The sequence below is a fragment of the Apus apus genome, chromosome 2 (assembly GCF_020740795.1).
Source record: "Apus apus isolate bApuApu2 chromosome 2, bApuApu2.pri.cur, whole genome shotgun sequence".
NCBI lineage: Eukaryota > Metazoa > Chordata > Aves > Apodiformes > Apodidae > Apus > Apus apus.
This window is the reverse complement of record NC_067283.1, coordinates 38,682,369-38,706,899: the sequence shown is the minus strand read 5'-3', so window position 1 is coordinate 38,706,899 and position 24,531 is coordinate 38,682,369. Positions and strand designations below refer to the sequence as shown.

The 24,531-nt window shown below is 38.1% G+C and overlaps 1 protein-coding gene across 4 annotated transcripts in view; it reads left to right on the top strand.

The window, feature by feature from the left end:
• The window catches only part of ZNF385D (zinc finger protein 385D), a 417,913-nt gene that overhangs the window by 251,929 nt on the left and 141,453 nt on the right, over positions 1 to 24,531 (top strand). The window contains exon 1 of one of the 4 annotated variants that reach the window (XM_051611828.1): positions 935 to 1,292. The exons of the other annotated variants lie outside the window; for them this stretch is intronic. Within the exon in view, the coding sequence (XP_051467788.1) occupies positions 1,271 to 1,292 (22 nt within the window). The 5' untranslated portion in view covers positions 935 to 1,270. Of the gene's footprint in view, positions 1 to 934; positions 1,293 to 24,531 lie in introns of those variants that run through there. 4 annotated transcript variants of the gene reach the window in all.

Genomic DNA, 24,531 nt, shown 5'->3' with positions numbered 1-24,531 from the left:
TATTTTTTACCTTTATTTAGTTTAAATGTATTATCAGTGATACATGCCAGACTGACAGCAGGAAACCAAAGTCCTCTATTGATTTATAGAAGAGACACAATACATGCATAAATACAGACAGCACCGTCCTCACCAGTCTGTGTCAGATCTATCCTGAGGCACTGTGTGTAGATGAGGGAGAGTATTTTGGTGTTTCTTTGGTCTTTCATTCTCTGAAGCTGTTGCTAGTTCGTACAGCAGCAGGGACTGTGTAGGAACCTATTTACAACAAACTTAGGTCCATTCCATTTGTGACAGACCAAAAAATACCTTCCAGCTGCTAATGACTTACTAACCTGGGCCAGAAAGGAACGAGAGACCTGGAGGGTAAAGAGTTTTAAACTCCATTACAAATCCTCACTGTCATATATGTCCCCTTCTCACGCTTTGTTATTCATGGGGAATTGTAGTGTAAAAAATCAGTTCAGCTTTATTGAAGTTGAACAACCTATGTGTAAGTTGCTTTTCAAAAATAGAAACAGAGCTTAGTACAACATTTGAATTAAAATAATTTCCTGACATGCAGGAATTAATTTAAAATTAAGCTTAGATTAAAAAATAAATCCATAAACAAATAAAAAATCCAGGGGGTACATGGTCTTGCAAAGTGCCAAGCATCTTTATCTTCTACTGAAGTTGGAGAATTGGGGCACTCAGGGCTTCTCCCGGAGCCTGCCCTTCAAAGGAAAATGCACTAACAATATGAGCTTTGTCTTTCACATCTATTATGTAATTGAGCACGTTATGTCACTGAACGTGTTTGCTGCCCAAAAAAAGAAAAAAAAAAAAAGAAAAAAACACAACCCGTGCTATTTTAGAAGAGCTGCTTTTTTTTTTTTTTTTTTTTTTTTTTACTTCTTCCCCAAGCCAGAGATAGGTTAACCGGGATATTAGAACACATCGTTGCGAGCCCGTTAAAGAAAAGATCTGTTTGTAGTACTCTTAGTCCTGATGTCACAGGCACAGCAAGGACATCAGAAGGAGGAGTCAGATTACAGTAAGAATGGGCAGTGCAGCATGCAGCCGGAGTAAATGCTAAATCAGACAGGGATTGTATCAGGGATAAGACTGCCTGCAAAGCGCTCATCCTGAGGAGGCACGCTGCTCACACACGCTTCTTGTGCTGGGAAATTTCCACATAATGTAGAATGAAAGAGCTCCGTTTTACATGTCAGCCCTGTGCGGGAGCTAATGCTGAATATACAGCGGTGGGATCCTGACTGCATGATTAATGAGAAACATAATGTATTTTGGTAAGTGTTGACTGTAATGTAATTCTGCTTGCGTTATCAATAGGAGTGATTATTAGGAATTTTTGGATTCAAGAACATTTTTTGGTGGCACGCACCGAAAACTGACAACTGGGGAATCCTGTCAGCTGTGCAGTTTGAAAGGATTCCATTGTCTGTGAAATTTTCTGTTGGAGTGGGCTACCGGGTAGTTTTAGCAGCTTAAAAAATAATCTAGGTAGGATGAACTCATCCTGGGTTTGTTTTAAATGAACTTGTGTTTCATCTGCCGAAAGAGGATGAGAAATGGTTGTAAGGCATGGGAAGTTTTAGACAAACTTAATGTAATGGACGAGCTGCTACGGCACTGCCTGTGGTGGGGAGGCACAGTAAGACTTAGTATTTCATTCAGCTTTCAGTTTGAAGAACTGTAAGATACAAAGGCAAAACAATGCTTTATTTGCAGTGGTGTGTTTGCCGAGTACTCTGCAATATGCAGATCACTGGGTGTGGGGCTGGCTCCTAGCATACCACAAAATGCATACTATTTTTAAGCCTTTAGAGGTCTCAGAGCTGTTAAATATTTGTGCACACTTGAGTTTTGCTGCTTGATGGAAATCTTCCTTAGGCTTACAGCTGACCTGGCTGCATACCCCAAAACCACGTTGGAGTGTAGAGCTGTGTCTAAGCAGTATAGTGCTGCAGTACTGGGCTGGGATGTAAAATTGCAATAAAATGCTGCAAGTTAGTGCTGCTAAATAGTAAACAAATGAAACAGAAAATTTGGTGGTGTGATGGAAAAATACTATTCTTGGCTACTTGAAATCTAGCCTCAGTGTTAATTTATAGCTGCATAATACTTAGAATGAACACAGAGCAGAGATTTGGAGGATATCTGGGACATGCAGCAGCTTTCTCAGTTTCATTAAATATTGAATCAGGAGTTCACTTTAAGCTTTAAGAGAAGAACTTTTGTAATATTCTGAGCTCTGTCACAAAAGTGCTATGCTTTATGACACGCTAAGCATTATTTTCTTCTCTCCGTACAATGGAAGATACTGGGGGGCAGGGTTTTCTTTAACAATGAAACCCATCAATTATGGAAGCAGATTGATTTTGATGCACGTTTTCCTAACAGAAAAAAATATATATTGCCTGAGTTGTCAAAACTGTTTAGAGGCTCTTTTAAAGATAAATTTGCAATGTTTTAGCTTTACTACATTTCCTACTGAAGAACAGGCAAGCATTATGGTTTTAGGTTTGAGTAATTTGGATTAAATCTCTTCAATTAAAATTATGGCATTAGGGTGTGGGGTTTTTTGCTTTTTTTTTTGTTATTTTTCTACCTTTAGTATAATTGCAAGCATGAGATACGTTGTCTTTTTTTAAAGTCAATTTTGCAACAATTGCCTGTGTGACTAGGATTAGAAGTTACGGTTTCCTGAAGTTATATGGGTTACAGTATTAGGTATATGTTAGCTGTATGGTACCTTGTTTATTTATTTTCTGTTTGTTTATTGTTTTCAGAAGCACATAATGATGATCAAACTTATTTTGGTGTTACTTCTTTGGAAAAAGATGCAAACAGCTGTTTCACATGCTCATTTGTTTTCTGGTGCAACACAAGTTCTTAATTGGAACAAACTGGATTGTACTTCCTCTCTGGTTTGTAGGAAATCTCGCTTCTGAAAGCAGAGCTGTAAGTTTCTGTTAGGCAGGTTCTTGGTCTTCTTTGTTCAGTCTGAAACTTCCTTTAATGTTAAGTTTTAATTTTTTTCTTTTTTTTTCTGTCTTTTGCATAATGAAGCATGAGCTAATGGGAATAATGTTTACCTGTGGTTGTTCTGGGTGTTTTCCTGCTCAGTCGGTGAGAAGCCAGAGCGTCTGTAATCTCACCTGTCCCTGTTCTAACACTTGCTGCACAAAGCAGTATTGCACAGAGCTGGGTGAAAGCTCGTCCGCATGTATCATGCCCCTACTTAGACTTGAAATTACTGTAACCATCATGAAGACAATATTGGAATTGTCTTTGCTGAGGAAAAAAATAATTTCAGTATTAGCAAAGAACTCTGTGCTGCTTCATTCTCTTTGTATGCTGCTATTGGGCCACTTAAAGAACAGGAAGGGAGGAAAAAGCAAGCGTTTCTGTATGTTTACGTGCATCTTGCTTATTTTTCTGGGCCTTCTTGTGTAATTGCTGCTGATGTAAAGTAGCATAGTGGGAACATGTGTGCAGCATTAAAGTTAAAATAAATACTGAAATAATTACTGTGGAAAGTAAGACCTAAGCCTCTGAAAATATTATTCTTCCATAGCAAGTGTTAATGGGTGAAGTGAGTTTCTTAACCATCACAGACTAAAGTCACTAAATACAGAAATCAGTTGTAGTGTTTCATGTTCTCGTTAAACCTGTAGTCTTCATGAAGATTTTGAGCTGAGATAATGTATGCTCTGCTATTTAAACGGAACCTTCAAATAATTAAACTCATTGTGACCCTTCTAATTGCATAAGCCTTTCTTTTTACATTGCCCCAGAATTTTGATGGAGTGGTTTCCGTAACTGCTAATTTTCACTCACTGTGCTGTGCTTTAGGGTTTGTTGTTTGATCACCGTGGATACATTTGTTACTTTCTGTATTGGTTTTGCATTCATCATTTCCAGTTGAACAGAAATGTGGAATTGTAATAAGTCTTACAAAATGAGTTAGTGTGTTTATGGAGTAAGCCAAAACCCAATGAAAATAATAAATTTCTGTTAAGTGTTTTAATGGGAACGTGCTTTGCATTTTAAAACATACATATGTACCCTGAAGAAAATTTTGCTTTTATTTATCAAGTTAATAATTTAGTGTAAGATAAGTCAGTTGCAAACCTTCCTTTTGGAGCTGCTGAGAACAATGGTCGGTGGCTGTTAGTGCCACCGTGCTGATGTTGCACACTGATAACAGGGGATCTCCTCCCGTCCTGCTCAATGCGAGGGCTCTCCTGTGGCCAACGGTCATAAGTGGATGCTGCCACCTCTACCTTAAAAGGTCCTTCTGGCCACTGCTTTGGCTCCGCCACCTCGCCACAGCATCTCGCCTTCCTCAGCCCACCAGCGCTGGTGGCTTGTGGAGCTGGCTTGTCCTGCGAGCACAGTAGCCCCTGTGGCCACCTCATGGGCTGGCTGGCTAGTCTGTTTGGGTCAGGGGGAAAGAGCTCTCGGCAGTTCAGTAGGGGAAGAGGGAGAGCCTTTGGTGCATGCCGTGTGCTGGCACTGTATGCGACAGTTGTCGAAGCGGAGGGAACGCTGCAGTGATATTGCAGTTCTGGGACAGTGAGCACTGGTCCTGAGGGCTCTATAAACTTTGGCTGGGATTGAGAGGGAAACAAATCCTCCAACCCCACTGCAAAAATAACTGCCTCACGTGCCCCCATACCTTGCCATGACTGTAGAAACACAACTGAAAAAACAACTAAAATGAAAATATACAAACACATGGGGGGGCAGGGGGGAAGATAACTTTTTTCTTTTTCTTCTTTTTTTTTCTTTCTACCCCCTTCCCTCATACCTACTGTGGACCTATTGCTGTTTAAGTAACTTCTGATCTCAATGTTTCCATTCACGTTACGCAGGAAGTCTAATATATTGGGGTGGAAATTAATATCCTATGGGGTAAAATAATAGAACTGTTAAGGGGAAAAAAAACAACAACAGAACAAGTTTTGCCTGAAAATGGAATCACATTTCTGTTTGCATGTTGGCTGTTTACTGGGGAGGAGGAGGGATTTCATCAGTATTGTAGAGTGTAGTAATTCATCTGCATACATACTACTATTCTGAGTATCACTTTTTATTTCTGGAACTCTTTCTTGTAGAGGAGATTCATGCTGGATGAGTCATGGGAGAAAAAATACACCCTCGCCCCCCTCCCCCAAATCTCACCACCTCTTTAAAGAAAACACACATTGTACAAACCTACCAACCAACCAAAAAAACCTGTTTCAGCAGTTTTAGGGAAAATACTTAGTTGTCACCAGTTTGGTTGTAGGAGGTTATATTTTCTTCTAGGCTAGACACAGTAGAGGCCTTTTGTAGCATTTCTGTTTGTCTTCATTTAAGGCATGATGAATCAGTGATGATAAGGGTAAGCTTTTAAAATGTTTTGAGAAACACCGATATTGGATTATGAACTGTATTTTATCACCAGCCATCTGCCATAAGACAGTGTTGAGTTAGTATATAATGGATGCTGTATGTGACAGAAGAACACAGCTGAGCAAGCCGGTGTATAGGATCTTGAAGTCTACTGGAGCTTATGTTTATACTTGGAATATTACAGCCTCCTGGGCAGTGAAGTTCAGATCTTGAAGCACTGAATAGTCATTAATGCATGTATACATTATAATAATAATAAAAAAAATCCTGTTCAAACTCACAGAAACTTCTCTGTGGTAGACTGTACCCTTTTAGATTCCGTTAGAAAAGCTATTAAATTAAAATACCTTTAAATATAGCCAGTATGTTTCTATAAAGTTATTTCATCATTTCACACACACACACTAAACAAGTCATTCCCAGTGTTACCCTTCTTGTGGGTGTTGCAATCGCTTTAAGACCAAAATCAGAGTTGATGGTTTCTTGATTCATTAGAGAAGATTAGATCACAGTTGCTTCAGCTGAAGGCCCTTTAACAGCAAATGTATGTGCACGCATGCGTACATATGTTTTAACTGGGATGACTGTAGAATTTAATCTTGCATCTCTTCTTAACAAATGCCTTGCTTCTGTTAAGAAATGAAATGTTAAGTAGAAACTGGATTTTTAAAAGCTTCATTGCAACGTTATGCATTTGTCCTTTTTCATATTTTCTTCTTAAAATGCAATTAATATAAATTATTTTTATAAAAATATTTTTAAATAATGAGAGCCTTTCAGTGGGGAATTATCTCTTGAGTAATACAGCTTCTAACTCTCTATGCCTCTGTGTGAAAATCCATCCATATTATTTTGATTTTATTTTATAACCTGGTGGCAGTTCTAGGAATTCTTGCAATTACAAATGTATTAATAGGGTTACAGGAATCCTTTCAAAGCTGTTACCTCTCATTGCTCTACAGATGATGGTGGCACTTGAAAAATAAAATATACATTGAGAGTTGATAAAAGAAATATTTCAATTTGGTATTAGATCATGAAAACTCCCTGAAGTGCAGTAGAGGTCATAAGGATTTGAGTTCCAAAAAGAGGTTATTACATGTAAGATACTGCAAAGATAAGCTTTGCAGCTGAAATTGCATAGAAGATTGGTAGCATTCAGAGAAAGTGCAGCAAAAGATGTTGGCTAGAAATACCAGAGCCTGAATTGTCTGAGATCGTACTTGAGTCAAATTGCTGGGGTTGAAAGTGGGAAGAAGCTTTGCTCTCTTGGCGGGCTAAGTTATTACATGGCAAAGCCATATTCTGTAGGGCAGTCAGCCTGTATTCTCAGTGATTTTAGTGATACATTTCTACAAAGACTACTTAGGGGTGAAAAATCTAATGCATGAAGCTGAATTATTGGCAGATATTTAGACCTCCTTGCCCTTTTGGTTGACCACTTCTTTTGTGTCATCAGTCTGATGCTCATGAACATGTTTCCCTCAATTTTTTTTAATTATTCTTTTTTGCTTTGTACATATGCACCACAAAGAGTTACTCCAATCATAAGTGTGATATGACAGATTAAAGAAGCTGACAAGGGTCTGGATTGAATGTGAAACAGGAAAATGCAGCTGTAATTTGAAATTGGAGTTGTAACGGAGGCTTTTATGAAAGTTCAGTTCCTATGCACCCTTGTCTCTTGTTAACTTAGATGATAATATGGTTTTGTTTCTTTTGATACTTAAATTATATCGATTTAAAACTTCTTTATATATGAAAAACAGGTAAGACATCTTCAGTCCTTATCTAGAACATTTACAGAAAAACACTTGTTCTCTCAATTCCTGTCCCCTCTCCCCTCCCCATTTCTGCTTTGGCAAAGGTTGCAACTATTATGAAAAGTTGGGGTTAGATCAATCTGTTTATCTTTTTGATATCTCAGCTAGCTGGCTGAACACATTGTTAGGAAATAATGGGAATTTCTTTCATCACTATGGGATCAGGTCCTGGCTCTATTACCCAGCCAACTAATTTACTCTGTTTTATAGTCCCTGCAGATTTCAGAATTTAAAACCATAATGTACCACTTGCTTTTCAAGTAAAGCTTGAAAAGCTCCTGGGGTTTGGTAATGGATAGTATCTTCATCTCTGAAGCAGTTACAGGAGATACAAAAATGAGATTGACTGGGAGTGTCTGCTAACTTGGGGTATAGCGTTTTAAATTTTAGCATATAATTTGGATCTCACAGGGTTTTGGGCCATCTTGGTAATTTTCATACTGTGTATTGTTTATAAGTTCTGTTTATTACAATGCAAATCAACTGTCACTTCCCCAATTCCCTCCTTCAGAAAACAAGATAGAGTCTAAAAGTGGCTTTATGTTAGAAAACTGTCTCTGAATGTTAAAACTGCTTTCCTAAGAACAAAGGAGAAAAGCTAGGCTTAATTTACTCTTTGATTATTACTTCACCTTTTAATTTACTTTTATGTTGTAATTGAAAAAGCAGATGGACAGTACAGTTCATTCAAATGAAAGCCATGAAAATTTTCTCAGCTTCTTTTGTTCTTGGTGACCTTGTTTACTTAGTTTGTTTACTATTGAGTGTGATAAGTTATGGAGATGAAGGGTGGTAACGGCTGCTTTCCGATATTGTTACCCATTGTTGCTCTAGGGATCAATATCGAATGGGGGGGGAAGGAAAAAAGGAAACAAACAGAGAACCTTGGCAAAAACTGCAATTGTGAATGCACAAGGAAGCAGGAGGTGGGAAGAAGCCAGTCTTGGCACTGCAAACAACATCAGTGCTCTTCTTGCTAAGCCAAGACATTTTTCAGTAATGACCTGAGGGTCTACTGTCTCTGCAGTGCAATGTTTAGCAAATTGTTTTTTGTTCTCTGGTATTTACTTGTGAAAGCCAATCCACTCACCTCCTGTCAAAACCAGCCATGTATCAGGAGCATTTAGTTTGCCAGATATGTGATTATTACGTAGCAAGCACACCACTCCTTTTATTTTTTTCTGTTTTTCTGGTAAGTTGTGCTGCTGTGAACAGCAAATTTTTCAACAGTGGAAGTTGCTTGAGCTTGCCTGCTTCTGGGTAGCACAGAAAGAAGTAACATATTTGCTTCAAACCTTCATGCAGCATCTGTTATTTTTGGTAGCCATTTTCATTTCTTTAATAAGGGAAAACAAACTGGCATGGATAAAACTTTACCTCTCCTGATATTTAACTTTGCAGTTTCTGTATTTGTAAAGGATAAATTCTAACAAGTTAAACAGGCTATAAAATGGTGCAGGGTCATATATGAAGGTGTATAATCCTACCTCTTTTTGTCTCCTCCTCTGGCTGAGGACATGGAAGCCACATGAATACAGGTGCTGTAAAGCCATTTTAGTGCATTATTTCTAGTATCCTTACATGCTTTTAGCACTCAAGACATGAGCTAATAATTTACAAATGTTTGTCTAGCCAGTCCTGACCACAGTCTGTCTACTTTGTAAAACTGGTTATTTAGTCCTCCTCTCCACATGCAGTGCTAGGACAGTGGCACTAACCTCCAAGTAACACATTTAGTTTCTGTTGTGGCAAATCGTAGTAGCCCTGAGTACTTGGAAATTGCTTGGCCCAGATGGAATGTTTTTCTCTCCTCTTTCATTATTTACTAAGGAAGACTCTGTATTAACTCATTTTATTTTCAATTAGATCAAAGTAAAATTTTTCAACACATTTGCAGATTCCCAGTGGAATTCCCCTCTTGCTTTAAAAAAAAAAAAAAAATCCTTTTCTATATTTATATAGACCATAAAAATATCTTTTAACATAGGCACAGTTGACAGACCTTCTCATTGCTAATTAGCAGTTTACCATTTGGATTCCTACGGGTTCAGTAGCAGCTGGCCATCTGACATCTTTTTGGATATGCCATATAGAAATAATGGTGCCTTGCAGAAACGCCTCTCTGTGGTCAGACCTGTGTATATGAGGTGGCAATCCTTCATATTAGCATTTAGTTCTACACATTCTGACAGTGCATGGAAGACATTATCTTCCCAGTGCTCACTGTTTTTCAAGGTAAAAAGAGTCAATGGTCTTAAAGGACATTACTACACACATATATCCCACGCAGTTACACTTAGTCACATGAATGAACTTATCAAATGTAATAAACAAACACTGAAAGGCTGAAAACACATAAAAAAAGGTCAAGCAACATTTATAGATAGAATCAGAATGTCATTGTAGAAAGCCTTAGAGTGTGTGAAATGTATATAAAGTCTGCTGGCAGAGAAAGGCAGGCAGCAGGTGAAGTGCTGTGGCGTGCTGGTGCTGCAGCAAAATGGCACTGGCAGCACCACCTTGCACAATCAATTCAAGGTGACTGAACAAAACTGCTCTGTTTTGCTTTTAGTGACTAACTTGAAGCAAAATTGTCATCACATGCTATCATCAGCACACAGAGAAGAAGAAAGTTTATTTAAATAGACTGAAATTAACCTTGTGAAGGCAAAGAACAGTGACGCTACGTGTTGTTGTGGACACCCAGACCACTCTACAGATTTTAGAAATGCAGATGTGTAGAACATAATTTATTTTTATCACTTATTGTTTGCTGCCCTGATTCAATTTTTGTTTTTAAGTTAAATGTATCCAAAAGTATAAATATAGTGAGGAAAAGCAGCATAGAACTATCACAAGTAGGCAGTCTTTGACTATGTTTAGCATTGGAAGAACATTAACAATTAATACTCCTAAAATATCCCTCAGTTTATTCTAACAATGTTCATATCATTTGTATAAACTTTTTGCACATTTAAGAGTGAAGACTTCCTCATAGGAATATTCACAAAAATAACAGTCGCATGATATTTTATTGTGATTTGTTAAAGGATTTTTAATGTTAAAAGCTATACCAGCACATTCCCAGCAATAAAAGCTCACTTTAGAATAATCTGGAAGCAGAAATTCTGCCATCTGACCCCAATATATAGTCATATAAATCGAGTGGTTTATATCAAATATCTGTTTGAGAGACCCCAGCTGAGCGAATATCTTCCAAATCAAAAACATAAGAAGAAATAATATTAATTCTAAATTATTAGCCCTTTCTAGGAAGCTCAAAATAATAAATGGCTAATGTTAGAGAATGCTTAAAGTAATTGATAAGTTAATCTTGTAAGAAATCTTTCCAAGGAGCTTGTGATAGGCAGATTTCCAGTTTTGCAGGTTTGTCTATGTATGTAGACAATTTCAGTTCTAGTAGATAAGGTAGAGAACAGATTTTGATAGTATATTGGTTGAGATAATATAGATAATTTGTCTGAAAGAATCTGGGCAGTTTTGAAATCTGTTGATATGATGTATGTAGGGAAACTGTTAGCAGGTACAAAAAAAATCTCTTGCAAGTTCAAGAATCTTTCAGCAAAAATCGAGCTTTCCTAACTGACATTGTTTTTACTGAGTCAGAACTGTTATTCATAGTGACGGAGAAAGTTTTCAGAAAGTAATTATTATTTGTAATGAGCTGTGGAAAGTGTTGGACTGTGTTAATAGATTTGCTTGAACTCAATTTCATTTACTGGACCTAACATGCTGGGAAACTACTATGGCCCTCAGTAAAGTAAAAGTTTCAGCTGTGCTGGAAATATTAAATCAGACCTAGTCTAATTAAGGTAACTGTCAAATAATTTGTAGCAGTTGTGCTTAATACTTTCAATAATTTCATATGTGAATTAAATGCTCTTTAAAATCTTAAATTGACCAGCAGTGTAGTCAAACTTTGGCAGCCACTTGCGCAGCAGGTCTAGGGGTAGAGGATGCTGGCATGCCCTGCAGCAAGGCCACCATGGGTTTCTTCCTCACCTGGCACCAGTGTGTAAGTGCAGGTGGAAGGATTTATCTGTTTGAGTCCCAGTTTCTGCTGAAACAGTTGTTCCTTGTCTCTTTGCCAGAAGAGATGCTGAATGTGATGGAAACATGAGCTTGGGCAGCTGTATAACTTGAATTGCACTGGCCTTGTGTGGGGAGCCCCACTTGATGGGAACATGCACCTGCAGGAAGGAATGCTCTGCTGCAGGTGTCCCCATGGTAGAACAGCTCTGCACACCTGCAGGGGAAAGCTCCATCAGTTTCCTTGTCCATTTGAGCTTTGGTTTTCAGAGACTAGAAATTAACAGACAGTGAAAGCTATGCTGATTCCCCCCCTCCGACCTTCTCCCCCCAGGAAGCAATTTAAAACCACCAACCTATTTTCCAAAAGCCAGCAAGCAGCTGTCAGCTGGAAGGAAAAAAAAAAAAAGTCATTATTGCTCATATTAATTTATGTTACCAAGTCATCAATGCCGAAAATGATAATATTAAATTCTTAGGTCAACTGAACTATTCAATTCTATATATCCCTAAGTCCATATCAATTCCTGGTCTTATTGGAAAAAAACCCAAAACAAACCAGACCCCCAAAAACACCACCAAAAAACCTTTAAAGCTACCATGAAGAAATTATTTACTGTGAGGATGGTGAGACACTTGCCCAGGGAAGTTGTGAATGCCCCTTCCCTGGAGTGTTCAAGGCCAGGTTGGATGGGGCTTTGAGCAACCTGGTCTAGTAGGAGGTGTCCCTGCCCATGCAGGAGGGTTGGAACTAGATGATCTTTAAGGTCCCTTCCAGCTCAAACCATTCTACGATTCTATGACTGTCCTTTTTTGGTTTACATTTGCAAGGAATTAATCTGTGTGGCCCCAAGGGGCCTTGCAAGCTTTCCTGATTCTGTACGGGTTATGTAGAGTCTCTCCTACTTCACAGCACTCCTATTTAAATTCTGTTCAGTTTCAAGGGGTCAACCTCTCAAGCAATTTTTTGAACTGGGATGCCTTTTTTTGTCTCATTAAGGCATGTTATTGGCAATATAATTAAAAAGATCAGGACAACTCAATGAATAGTTTAGTAGTTTATGGTGATTCTTCCCCAGTTAACAGACTCTATGATAGTTAAGCAGAACAGCTGCAGTGAAGAGAAGTTGAGTATTCTTCTTCCCCCTCCAAGCAGAGGAGGCTTAACATTTTTCTTGGAGCATCATCCCATAGAGCTCTGTGGGAGTTTATGACCACAAATCATACTGAGCTATCATTTCTGTGGGTTTGTAGCTCAGCCAGAAAAAGCTGCATGTGGGAGAAGCTAATTTCTAGTCTCCAAGATTTTAGCATTTCCAGTTGTGTGCCTGGAGCTGCTGAATGGACATGTATTAAAATTGTATATGGGTAAGAATTTCTAGTGACAAGGAAATTTACATTTGTAATTACAATGTCAGTTTGACTTTTGAATGTGTCACTTTGGAAAGGCCAAATAACATTATACTGTTATAATAAATAGGAAATTTGAAATTTATAGTGAATTTTAGGGGGAAAGAAAATCTTGTACTAGATCATGCTCAATAAGAGGTGACTGCCCATGCAATAACTTCTTTCCATAGGAAAAAAAAAAAAATATGTAAAAGGTTTCTCACCCCCTCAGATTTGTATATGCATTCATTGCCTTATGCTTTTTCAGTGTGCAGTAGCTCACTTAGAAATAGCTCATGCCACCTTTTCCTAGCTTTCAATGAGAGGGATTCCTCTTTGGGGCTTTTAAAAAACACACAAAGAGCTCCCAAAGCAAACAAAAAATAAAAGAAAACCAATGAAAAAAACAAACACAAATTGAACTAAAATCAGCTTGCTTCAATCTGCAGAGAAAGTTGTAGAGGGAAATACTGAAGGGTCTTATTTGGAATTAGAAAGAGATGTCTTGGTGGGAACAAAATTCTCAGCTTATACTTGCAAGAGCAATTGGTCTATTCACTTCAAGCTATCAGACACCAAATTATACAGACTTTCTTAATCTCTTTTTGCTGCTCTTGAATCTCCACCAGTTTACTGATAGCCTGAATCTAACAATTTAATAGCATGACCAGATTTGACCTTGGTAATGCTCTACAAAAATCTGTGTGAAACAGTGCACGGTGGGGCAACCTACACATGAACTCTGCATTGCTTTCTCTTTTGTCCCTTTTGCAACGGCACTTCATAGCTCTGTTAATACTGTTGGGGCTTGTCCTGGAACACAGAGATACATTTTACTTTTACCACTTCTGCAACTGCAGATACTCATCTAGCTGAACACCTGAGTCATTTGATGCTTTCTGTGAACTTAAATGGTAGGTTAAGTGAGAAATAGAATCTGGGTTGTTGGTGGGTTTTTTTCACATGTGGTAGCAACGGAATCTACATAGCAACACCAAACAGCTGTCTGTGCTTGAGGTTGTCTTAGGCCATTTTAAGTATAATATGATTCTCTGAAGAATGTACTGAAGAAATCCTGACATTCCCTATTTAAATTCTGTCTTTATCTGGACAAGATTACCACATACTCTCCCCAAATACAAGTGAAACATAATAGCCAGAAATACAGGTTTGTAGACTCTTTTGTTGAATGCTAAATCAAATCTTTCTGTAATGCAAAAGTTAAGGTCTGTGAAGCTGCAGATACCCATGTCTGAGTTAAAAGGGCAGAAATTATAAGGTCCCAGCCTAATGCAGATACTTAGATCTGTGCCAGCGTTGGTGCTTTGGGGCTGAAGAAGGGAGTGCAAAACTTAAAATTTGTCATGGCTTGGCCCACATCTGCTCAATTTTTCTCAGCATTTAAGGTTAACACACCCAAAACACTCTGCTGTGAATCAGGTGATTTATGTTTAGTTGCAACTCCAGATCTGCAAAACTGGCTTGAGTGTAGGCTTTGGAATGCAACCCTTATACAGGCAAACTGTTTTGTTTCAGGTTTCTAAGAGGCTTGCATACAAAATTGCCTCATTCCTAGAATTGATACCTAATTAAGCAGATACAATGCACTGCAACAGTTGTCCTTTAGTATTACAGCTCAAGCTAATACTCAGTGTAACTCTCCTTGTATCACTGGTATTATACTAAGGGAGAACTAGACCTCAACATGCTGTCATTTTCAGTAAGTTTATGGGGTTTTTTTAATGGCATTTCTAGATCCAAGAAGCATTTTCCTGCTCTTTTTTAAAGATGTGATTTCAGAAATAACAGTGGAAGTAGTAGTGAGTCTTTGGCAATATGTTTGGAGTACCTTTACTTTCATCTTAGATTTACAGTTTCATGATGCATTTCTCTTCTTAGGTGGTGCATCATGGTAGTTTGTGGGTTTATTTTGTTTTTAAAAATAGTAGTGCCAAATTCTGGATTTAGCAAATGAATTTTGTCCTGTGTATGGTAATGCAGGTCAAGTATTTGGGGTTTTGATTCATCCTTCAAATTGAGCACCCTTGGTAAAATTTTAATTCCTTTTTAGCAGAGTAGCAACTATCTTTGTTTAAAACTCTTTGTTAGGGAGCATTTTGGATATACAGTTGGATGAAGTAATGCAAATAAGAGATAGACAGTACTTCTGCATGCACGAATTAAAAAAGAATTAACTTCTCTGAAGTAATTCCATGGATGGGAGGGGTTGGGATAGTTAAATATATGCAGAAGTATTTGCAGGATTGAGGTTTGTCTGTGGCTCAGCAAATCCTTGCATTTCTATAGCGAACTGACAATTGATTAGTTTACTTCATTGCTTTATTATAATTTTATTTTTGTCTCTAAGGAAAACAAAGCTGATTAAAGTATGTTAGGCTCCCTCCACTCCTTAGCAGTAGAGCGGGAGGGCAGGGAGAGGGATCCAACTTGTCAACACCTGGTTTCATTGAAGGCTCTTCGTGCTTGCCTTGCCCTCTTAGCTTCCCACATAATGTAAGGTTCTTCTGATCAGATTAATATACTAGATTTATTGAAATTCAAAGGTGGTAGGATTTGGAGGGGGGTGATTTGCTCATCTCCAGCAATAAAAACATATTGGAAAATCGCTGGAAGTATTTGATATACAATTAAATTAAAAGTATGTTGCCTAAATTGAGTGGATTACTTTTCTGTTCTATTCTGAAGAAAGTAATAAAAATGTTAGCAGTACATGAAATAATGTGATTCAGAGAAGTCCAATGATGATTATAACATCACTCTAAATAGTCAAAGCAAAACAATGCAGTGACTTTGAAGGATCAGAGCAAATACTTCCTTCTGTAACATCTGGGGTTGTAATAGCTAGAGTTAACATTGTGAAGTTGCAGAAGTTTGATCTTTCAGATCTACCTGGATTATCAGAAAAGTCTACATAGGAATTTTTCTTCTCTTGGTTTTGTATTGCATCAAAAAAACAAAATTTGCTTTACTGTCTCACATATAACTGTTGTACGTAGCAAAACCAAAGTTAGTTCTTCTGTTTTGTTTTGTCTTTCTAGCAGAGAGAGCCTTAAAAATAAAATAAAACTTGTCAACTGTGCGTTTTTGGTGTTACTGGGTTTTTCTTACTGTAAAGTGACAGTTTAGTGTTATGTTCAGAGTTTGATTTGGGGTTTTTTTTGAGCACCTTAGTAAAAAGTAGATGAAAGATTTTTTGAATGAAATGAACTGAACTGTTTGAGGAGGATTGTTTTTATACTGGGCCTGGCTTTAGATAGATTTACAGTTACTTCAGATGCTGACTTCTAGAGTGTGAATAACTGCAAAGGCAAAGTCTAACCTGAGGCTGTGATGCACACAAAGAGAAATTTTAATAATTATGTAGGGCTATAAGTAAAGATTCTAAGCAGGGTGGATTGTATGAACAAGATGGGAGCTCCTTAAATGTTATTTAAATGCTTTATATCTCTCTCATATGTCAAGTTTCTGAGAGAGGGTTTGTAACATTTTAAGATGCCTTGATAGAAGACCAGAACATAGAGAGGCTGACTGATGAGCACACCATGAAAGGTATTAATACTTGAGCTTTTATTGTATTCCTTTTTCTTTAGAGAAGGTTTCAGGCTGTTCCTGACCTATGTAAAAATGCAGATGAATAGTATTGTCCCTTCCACCGCGCCTTGCCATCCCTAGCCAGCAGTGAAATCTGCACATTGGTATGCAGGCCATTCCTTGCCACCTTTTATAGCACCAATTTTCCTTTTTTCCTCCTGTCTGTTTTTCCCCACCTTTCTTCTTCCCCCCCCCCCTTTCTGTTTTTTTCCTCAGACCCCCCCCCCCCCACCTCCCACCCCCCCTTCTCTTCCCTTTCCAGAATGAGGAATAATAACACGTGAATCTATCATGGGATAATTTTATGCTACACAATAGTAAAATCCTTGTAAGGACTATCTGGAGAGGACACAGAAAAAGAAAAAAAAAAAATCATAACTAATGTCATAGAGTTTAAAGAAAGATGAAGATATTGTTGTGGTTGTTTTTTGTTGTTAGTTGTTGGGGTTTTTTTGCCAATTACTGAAAACTCTCATGTGTACATGTGTAAATGTAACTGGATTGTAATCAATAAAGTTACTCACCAACAAACACGATTTATATTAGCCAAGGGCAGGGATTCCCATTCATTAAATTTGTGGAGGACATGCCTTTTTCTATTTCTGTGGATGCAGCCTGAAGCATCCAACGTGTCATGGATTAGATAAATTTGGCCTGACATGCCTGTGTTTCTGGAAAATAGGACAAAAATTTCTATTGTCCTTTGTGTCTTGTCTGCAAAAACAGTGGTGCTTTGCTCCCATCTATAGAGAGTGACAGGAGATACTTTTCCTTGCTTGATTTTTATATTTTTTTAATTTATATGCATGTTTTACATACAGCTATAAAAAATTGACCTTTCAGCATTTTCACAAGTATCAAGAAAAGGACAATCAGCCTATGGACTGCCATGTATTCCAGCTTTCAAAACATTTGCCTAAATCGGCTCCATCAGGTGCAAGCTTGCCAAAATTGCAGTTTACGTAGCCTTTCTTTATAAATAGCCATTTTATTTTAACTTCTCCACTGAAAAAAGGCACTAACCCTATGGTCAAGGGATTTTTGTGGGCTGCTGGAAACCTAAGCTAAATTATTTGGAGAAGTGAATATACACTTACACTAAACTAAAGTGCTCCAAGAGAGATCATTGTGGAAGTATCCCAGTTAGTCAGCAGCCCAACTATTGGGACAATATGTTGAGGCATAGGGGACTTAAAGAGAAGGCTTCAGTACAGATCTTTGATCAAAATACAGACCTTAATGTCTTTAAATTTTTTAAACATTTTTAAGGATTTGCTTCCCCAATAATAGGTGTGAGAGTGTAGCTGAGATGCAGAGAGGATAGATTCTGACAGAACTTTGCAACACACACACAAAAAAATATTAAAATTTGACAGTGTGTTCTCTCCCTCTCCTATTCACAAGCAATGGCAGCTGGAAGCAAAGCATCAGCCAAAGTGCCATGGAGGAATAGTTATGACTAGTTATCCGTAACTTTGTGATTGCAGGGGCATGAGCAACACCCAAGCCTGATTCAAGGCAGATGGGATTCTTTTTCTTACTGACATAAAACATGGTTTCCTGGTGGTCCTCTGACAGAGAACAAAGAGACAGCTTTATACAGTCCTGAATTCAGGATAGTCTGCTTTGTCGTGTGTGTTCTCTGCTGCTGAAGGGTCATGGCTGGGATCTGTTAGTGAGAATGAAAGCAGCCAGCGTCTGCAGGGGAGCATTTAGATTTTCAGAGAGTTAGTCAAAGTCTGTAATTTCAAGCCATTGTGCCTTTTGAATTCTTACTCTTTTTTTTTTTCCCCCCCTTTTTTCTTCTTTTGCTTGGCAGCTCAAAGTGTTACTCAAATGGGAATTTTCACAGAGAATTTTTCACCAAGAACTAGTTTTTGATGGCTATGAAGTGTCATGCTTGAGTTTGCCACCATAGACACTGGGAGGAGCTTGTTGTGCAATAAAATATTTGCAGGACCATCTTTCACTGGCATCTTAAACAATCTGTTCTGATTTGTAAGAAGTTGGATTAAGCTCTGACTCCACAGCATTAGTAGATAAGGCCCAATGCTCTTACAGAACACTATGTAAAATAGGTTCATGTGATCTGTCATAAATAGGAAAACCAATGTTTCTTCACTAGTCCTAATAAAACTGTCTTATGCATTTTTATCTGCCATCTTGCATAATGGTGTGGTTTTTTTGCTTACACTTTTTGAACTTAGAGACTTACTGGTTTATAGACTGGCTGTTTTCTTGATTGTAACTGTGTCTATGGAGGCACAATCCCACAGTTTTTGCAAGGAAATAAGAACATTTATTCATCACGATATGCTGTGAATTAAATCCTAGAACTTGTTTTTCAGAATATCATCTGGCACATATTTATCTCTGTTTTAAAAGAAGAAGAAGAAGAAATAATTTTTTTCACAGGAGTGGTGTCATTGCAATAAATACTTTTGGCAATGATGTTAGTATTTTTTAGATACAATACAGACACACAGCTATTACTTTTTAAGTCTGTTATAACATGCCCTGTTTAAAATTTGTTAAAAACTAAATCCATGTCTGGATATAGAATTTCCATAAAACATCTGTTTAATTGATTCTGGCCAAGATTCAAACTTCTCCCATTGATTTCTAACATCCCATTCTTTTATTTCAGTTCTTTTTCTGCCTGCTGCCTTCATACCTCCCCTCAGCTTTCCTTTCCTTTCTCTCCAGTTTTCCTCCTCCCAAATCTGATGCAAACTCCTTGCCCTTAACATAATACTAAAGGGTTTGTTGCTTTATTAGCACCTGCTCTCTTTTCATGGTAGACCCCTTGCTGAACTCCAGTTTTTACTGCAATCTGGAGCCTGCTAATTATTTGTATCCTCGGTGTTTCTCAGACAAAGGAAGAATGGCTAATGTGTTGATAGGTATAGCAAAGGTTCTAAAAAAGACAGTGACAATCTGCCATTTCTGATGTATAAAATGACTCCTCATGCTGGAAGACTTGTTAGTGTGCATGCTTTTGTCTTGTGTGCCTTCCCAACTTACTACATTGCAATAACTGCAGTTAACCTTCAATTTTGGTCAGTGGGGCAACAAAGCACCATCTTAGCTCACATCTCCGTCACTCTGGGTGATGTAAGCCAACCTCAACTGCTTAATGCTGAAGAGAATTACTCCAATCAAAATCTTCAGGTATTCAGGAGGTACTTAACTGGAGTTTTTTCTCACCCCAGAGCAAAATTGGCCTTTTTAATTTTTTTAATTGCCTGCTGATGCAAATCCAGACATTAGTCATTGCTGGACACAATGCATGTGTGCTTTGAGGTGGCATAAAATTCTGTTCTACTAAATCTCAAACTTAACAGTTAACTAAACATTTTATCCCTCTCTTCCCCTCATTTCTCTGTGGACAGCAAATGCCAAGAACTGTGTTTTTTCTTTGCCTTGCTTCTCACTCCAAAGCATGGATTGCCTGCTAGGATAACTTAAACTTTTCATCAGCTGCTTTTTCCAGTAACTATTAGTTGCAGATAGAGCCTCTGGCTCTTGTTGTTTTGTTTGGTGTTGTGTTTTTTTTTTTTTTGCACAAACAGTTTTGTCTCCTGAGGGCTGAACTGGTTTAGTTTCATTAACATGTTGTCATGTTATGAAAAGGAGTGGATTGGGGTTTGGAGACATGTCACATGACAGAAGAGTTTTTGTGGGTTTGCATCCTGAGAAAGAATAGTATAAAAGTTATTAATGTTTGCTGATTTGGTTTACTTTTCTTGAAGAACTTTAGATATTTCATTCAGAGTGGGAAATCAGGTATCTCCTTAGTACAAAATACTCCTGAGTCAAGTAACTTGACCTATTTTTAATTTAGGAAAGCACATAGTTGAAAAAGCATGGTATAATGTATAGTTTGTCTTAACAAGTATCTTTCAAGCCACCATGGACTATATAGTGCTGTCTGTCTTGGAGCCTATCCTTTAAAACTCAGTTCTGTCTCCTGTGTCTGCGATCACTATCCATTTGTAAATCCTGTGCTTTTGGTTCCACTCTACTTTTTTGATGTTCAGCAAGAAATTATGCTACTTAATCTTTTGCATGCCTGTGAAAGACCACAAACCTAATAGTTTTAAGCATGTATGTGCCTCAGAATTCTGGGACAGTCGTTGTTTCTGATATATTGTATACACATTTATGATTTACACATGGGAAAGAAAGACTAAAAATGTAGGTTTATTACACTAAGTATGCGTTTTTGTTATGTACATAGACAGAGGTAGTCCAACGTATGCAAAAACTGTGAGGTTAATTCAGAAGGGGAATCTTGCCCCAGTTTGTGCAACACTGGCGTAAACTGACTCAGGGAGGTATTTCCATGTCCGTTGCTGTGTGCTACCTGTAAGACCAACAGCCAAGTGGATCTACATAACCATAGACTTTCCATCATTCTTTTCTCTTTGCACCTCTCTCCCTCCATGGACCTACCTTTGACCTGGGCTGACTGCTCCTCTGACTTGGATTTTGCCATCCTCCTCCAAATTCAGTCACTTCCCAAGTCTGTTTACCTGTTATTCAATAAAATAGCAAAGGTTTGGCAGCTAGCAGGAGTGCAACATGGAGCTCTGTTCCACTTACTCTTGCACTAGGCAGTTAAAAATGTCTTAAAATCTATTTCCAGTGAATTGTTATTAAAATTTGTTGAAGAAGTTGAGCTTTCCCACTGCTAAATGGCAGAGGCAGTGCTGCACAGCACTATCCTCATAGAGGTTGCTAGTAGGGTGTGTCCATTTCATGATATTAGTCATGTATTTTTCTCAGTAGTATGCTTGTTTCATTTAAAGACATCAGAAGTTAATAGTTATTTCTGTCCCAAGCATGCTTTTGAGAAATGGCACTTTTAAAATTGCTAATATATTCATCATAAAACTGAAAAATCCTTTGAAAATCTGTTTGCACTACAGTGTAGCTCTGATTAATAACCCTTGGAAATCTGTGCTCATTATACCATAAACATGACCTTTATAAAAACATTAAAAAAAAATCCAACTGCAAATATGCCAGGTTAAATATATATTATTTTTTTTTTTTTTAGAATGTCAAAAAGTGTCAAGCTTTAAAATTACTATGATTTTTGTAATACTTGGCTGATGCTTGTATTTTTGCTTTATTTACTTATTCATATAGGGAGGGTGTGGGGTGTTGGGACTTTTTGATTAGGATCTGTTGGGAGACTGTGACCCTATGGAACCATGCTTTGGGATAATTCTTAATGCCCTTCAGCAGCTTCCTCCCTCTTGTTCAATACTTAGATCCATTTAGTCTGGAACAGCATTTTTGTTGGGCCTGTAGTTGGTTAGATTTCTTCCTTATAGCTAGTTGAAATCTACCATCTTTTGGTTTAAAAACATTAGCCCTTGTCCTGTTGCAACAGGCCCTATTAAAAAGGTTATCCTCACCTTTCTCATAGACCCCCTTAAAGTACTGAAAGGCTGCAATATGGTCTCCCCAAAGCCTTCTCCATGCTGAACAACCCCAACTCTTTCAGGCATTCCTCATAGGACAGGTATTCTCTCCCTCTGAACATTTTTACGGCCCTCCTCTGGACCCACTCCGGCAGGTCTATGTTTGTTTTGTGCAAAGAATTCTAGAACTGGGCACAAGATTGGGTCTCACCAGAGTGGAGTGGAGAGGGAGAATCCGTTCCTGTTTGTCATGCTTGTTTTGATGCATCCTGGGACATGGTTGGCCTTCTGGGCTGCGAGTGCACACTGCTGGCTCATGTCCAGCTTTTCATCCAATGGGACCTCCAAGTTCTTCCCCCAAAGGGCTGATATAAAACCCATCATCCCCCAGCCTTTATTGATACTGGGAATTGCCCTGATCCATGTGCAAGAACTTTCACTTGGATGTGGGTATATTGTGGGCATGCTGCATTATGTGGGAACACCTAGCCAAGATGAAGACCATTATGGTCATGAGAAGAAAAAGGAAAGCTGTTTTTCCTTAGATATCCAAACTTTTCTGGCCTGACATTGCTCTTTGGTGGTAGGATTATCTATACTCTAGGCCAGACAAGCTGTTCAGTTTCTTCCTAAGAAAGCAGAAAGACGTATAAAACATGATCTGCAGGGGAAGCAAATGCAGAATGGAGCTGGGAATACATAATGTGCCAAAAGTAGAGAGAACTATTAGTGCAGATGTGGAGTCATTGGTCTGCTCACCTTCCCTCTAGCATTTATGGCTGCGAAGGAAGAGCAGTTTTGACATTGTCTTTGCTATCATAAGATAACTCAATCTGAGAGAAAGTGTATTTGGTTCGCTACTAGACTAACACCAGGGAAGGATGTTGCAGTGCTCAGTGCACTGCATTTTGGGGACCTAGAGCTCAGTTGCTTGAGCTGCCACAGATTCTGATGTGAGCTGTGAGCAGGTGACTTCTGCTGTCTGTCCTGGGTTCCTAGCTGAAAAACAGGGATAACCTCTTGCCATGTAGAAATATCCCCAGAATTGCATGGAGAAAAAGAGAGCTGCTGGGTATTTAACATTTGATTTAGTTTTCTTAGGTAAACAGAAATAAAAAATTTCCTCCATTCTCAAGAGGAAGGAGATCTGATGTTCATGGGCATGTTTCTTGTTTGTTATCTCCAAAGCAATTACGCTGCCAGTCTTTGGGCTTTTTGATGCTCTGGTAACTGGTGTGGCTGGTACTTGATATGGGCAGCTGGTAATAAGCAAGGTGGCCAAGCTGGACAATTTCTTGTTCTTTTTTTCTACTAGAAATGGCCAGATCTTTACAGAAAGTGGAACATTCACTTTGGATGGTTTTATTTTCAGTGATTCAACAGCTTTCAATAGGGGAAAAAAAAAAATAAATCCAAATTTGTCTGACCGACTGGAATAAAACCTCAAAGGACTCCAAAGTGTCACTAAAATAAAAGCTTAGCTTCTGGCCTTGTGCAATTTATAATCCATGGAAGGTGTTGCCTATAGTGGGTTAGTGGAATTAATTGCTAGACAGTGTTAAATACTGAAGTTCAGAGTAGATTTTATGTAATTTAAAAAAAAAAATAATTGGTAAAGTGTTTCTTGTGGGCTACAGCACATTCTAGATTTAAGAGGAAAGTGGTAATATATTGTGAGGTTCTTGGAGGCTCCAACTTTAGCATCCTTGTGGCCTGATGTGGGTGAGGTCTACGCAAAGTTGCACACTTTCATTCTGTTTGGACAGATTGGACTTCATGGTCTGTAACCTGGGCCCACCTGCCTGTTAATGCAGGTTGATAATGGCAGAGGAACAGGAGGGAAGAAGGTAGCAGAAACCCGAGCTTGTTTACTGAAAGTAAGAACAATAATGAAAGGAGATAATGGATGCCAGAAAGTTAATGCAAATTTGTCTCTGCATCTTCCTAGTCCAGCATGATCATAGCAGTTTCACAGGATTCTACATGGCGAAAAGAGAAATCTACTCCTTTAGGTATACAGAGGGGTACATTATTCACTGAAATTTCTTCTATCAGTTTGCATGACTTTGTTTTTCAAAATGCTAGTATGTATAAAAAAAGACTTTAAAAAGATCAGTATGATGCATAGCCACATGCTTCTGAAAGTAATATTAATAATAAAAAGAGTTCTTTTTCTAAACTAGCTTGCTTCAGAGGAATCACAGTATAAATATTCACTCTAGACAAAATGATACTTTGAATAGCAGCAAGTGACCAGAGCTGATTCAAACTTTCCAGGTGAACAGTGTACGTGATGAAAAATGCACTCTATAAATAAACAGTGGGTGCTGATTTGTGCCAAACGGAAAGAGTTTTATGGGTTTTTTTTAAAGCAAAATATTTTTAGCAAAATATTTGGAACTATTTTTGGAATTAGTAGTTTTTGATTGTTTGATTTTTGGATGCTTGAAATTTGCCAATATTTAAATAACAAAAATGGTTAAGTATCTGAATGCAAACTACAGAATTTCATTTTAGGTGAAATTAATGTTTCAGCTGACACTGATTTACTTCCCCCCACACACACACCCCAATTGTCTTTATTTTTTGGTTTGACCAGTGAACTGAAAAAATCAATTGCTTGCAGATCTCCACAGCTGCGACAGTGTTGCATTCACCCTCTTCAGAGTGATGAGCCCCCGTTAATGTCACTAACTGCAAAACCTATGAAAGGAAAGCTTGTATTGCCACACAGTGTGCTTGATTCTCGAGTTGTGTCAGGAGAGTCAGCAGTATCGAAACCAATGTGGTTGGAGCCCCAGTTTAAGGGTTCATCTTTT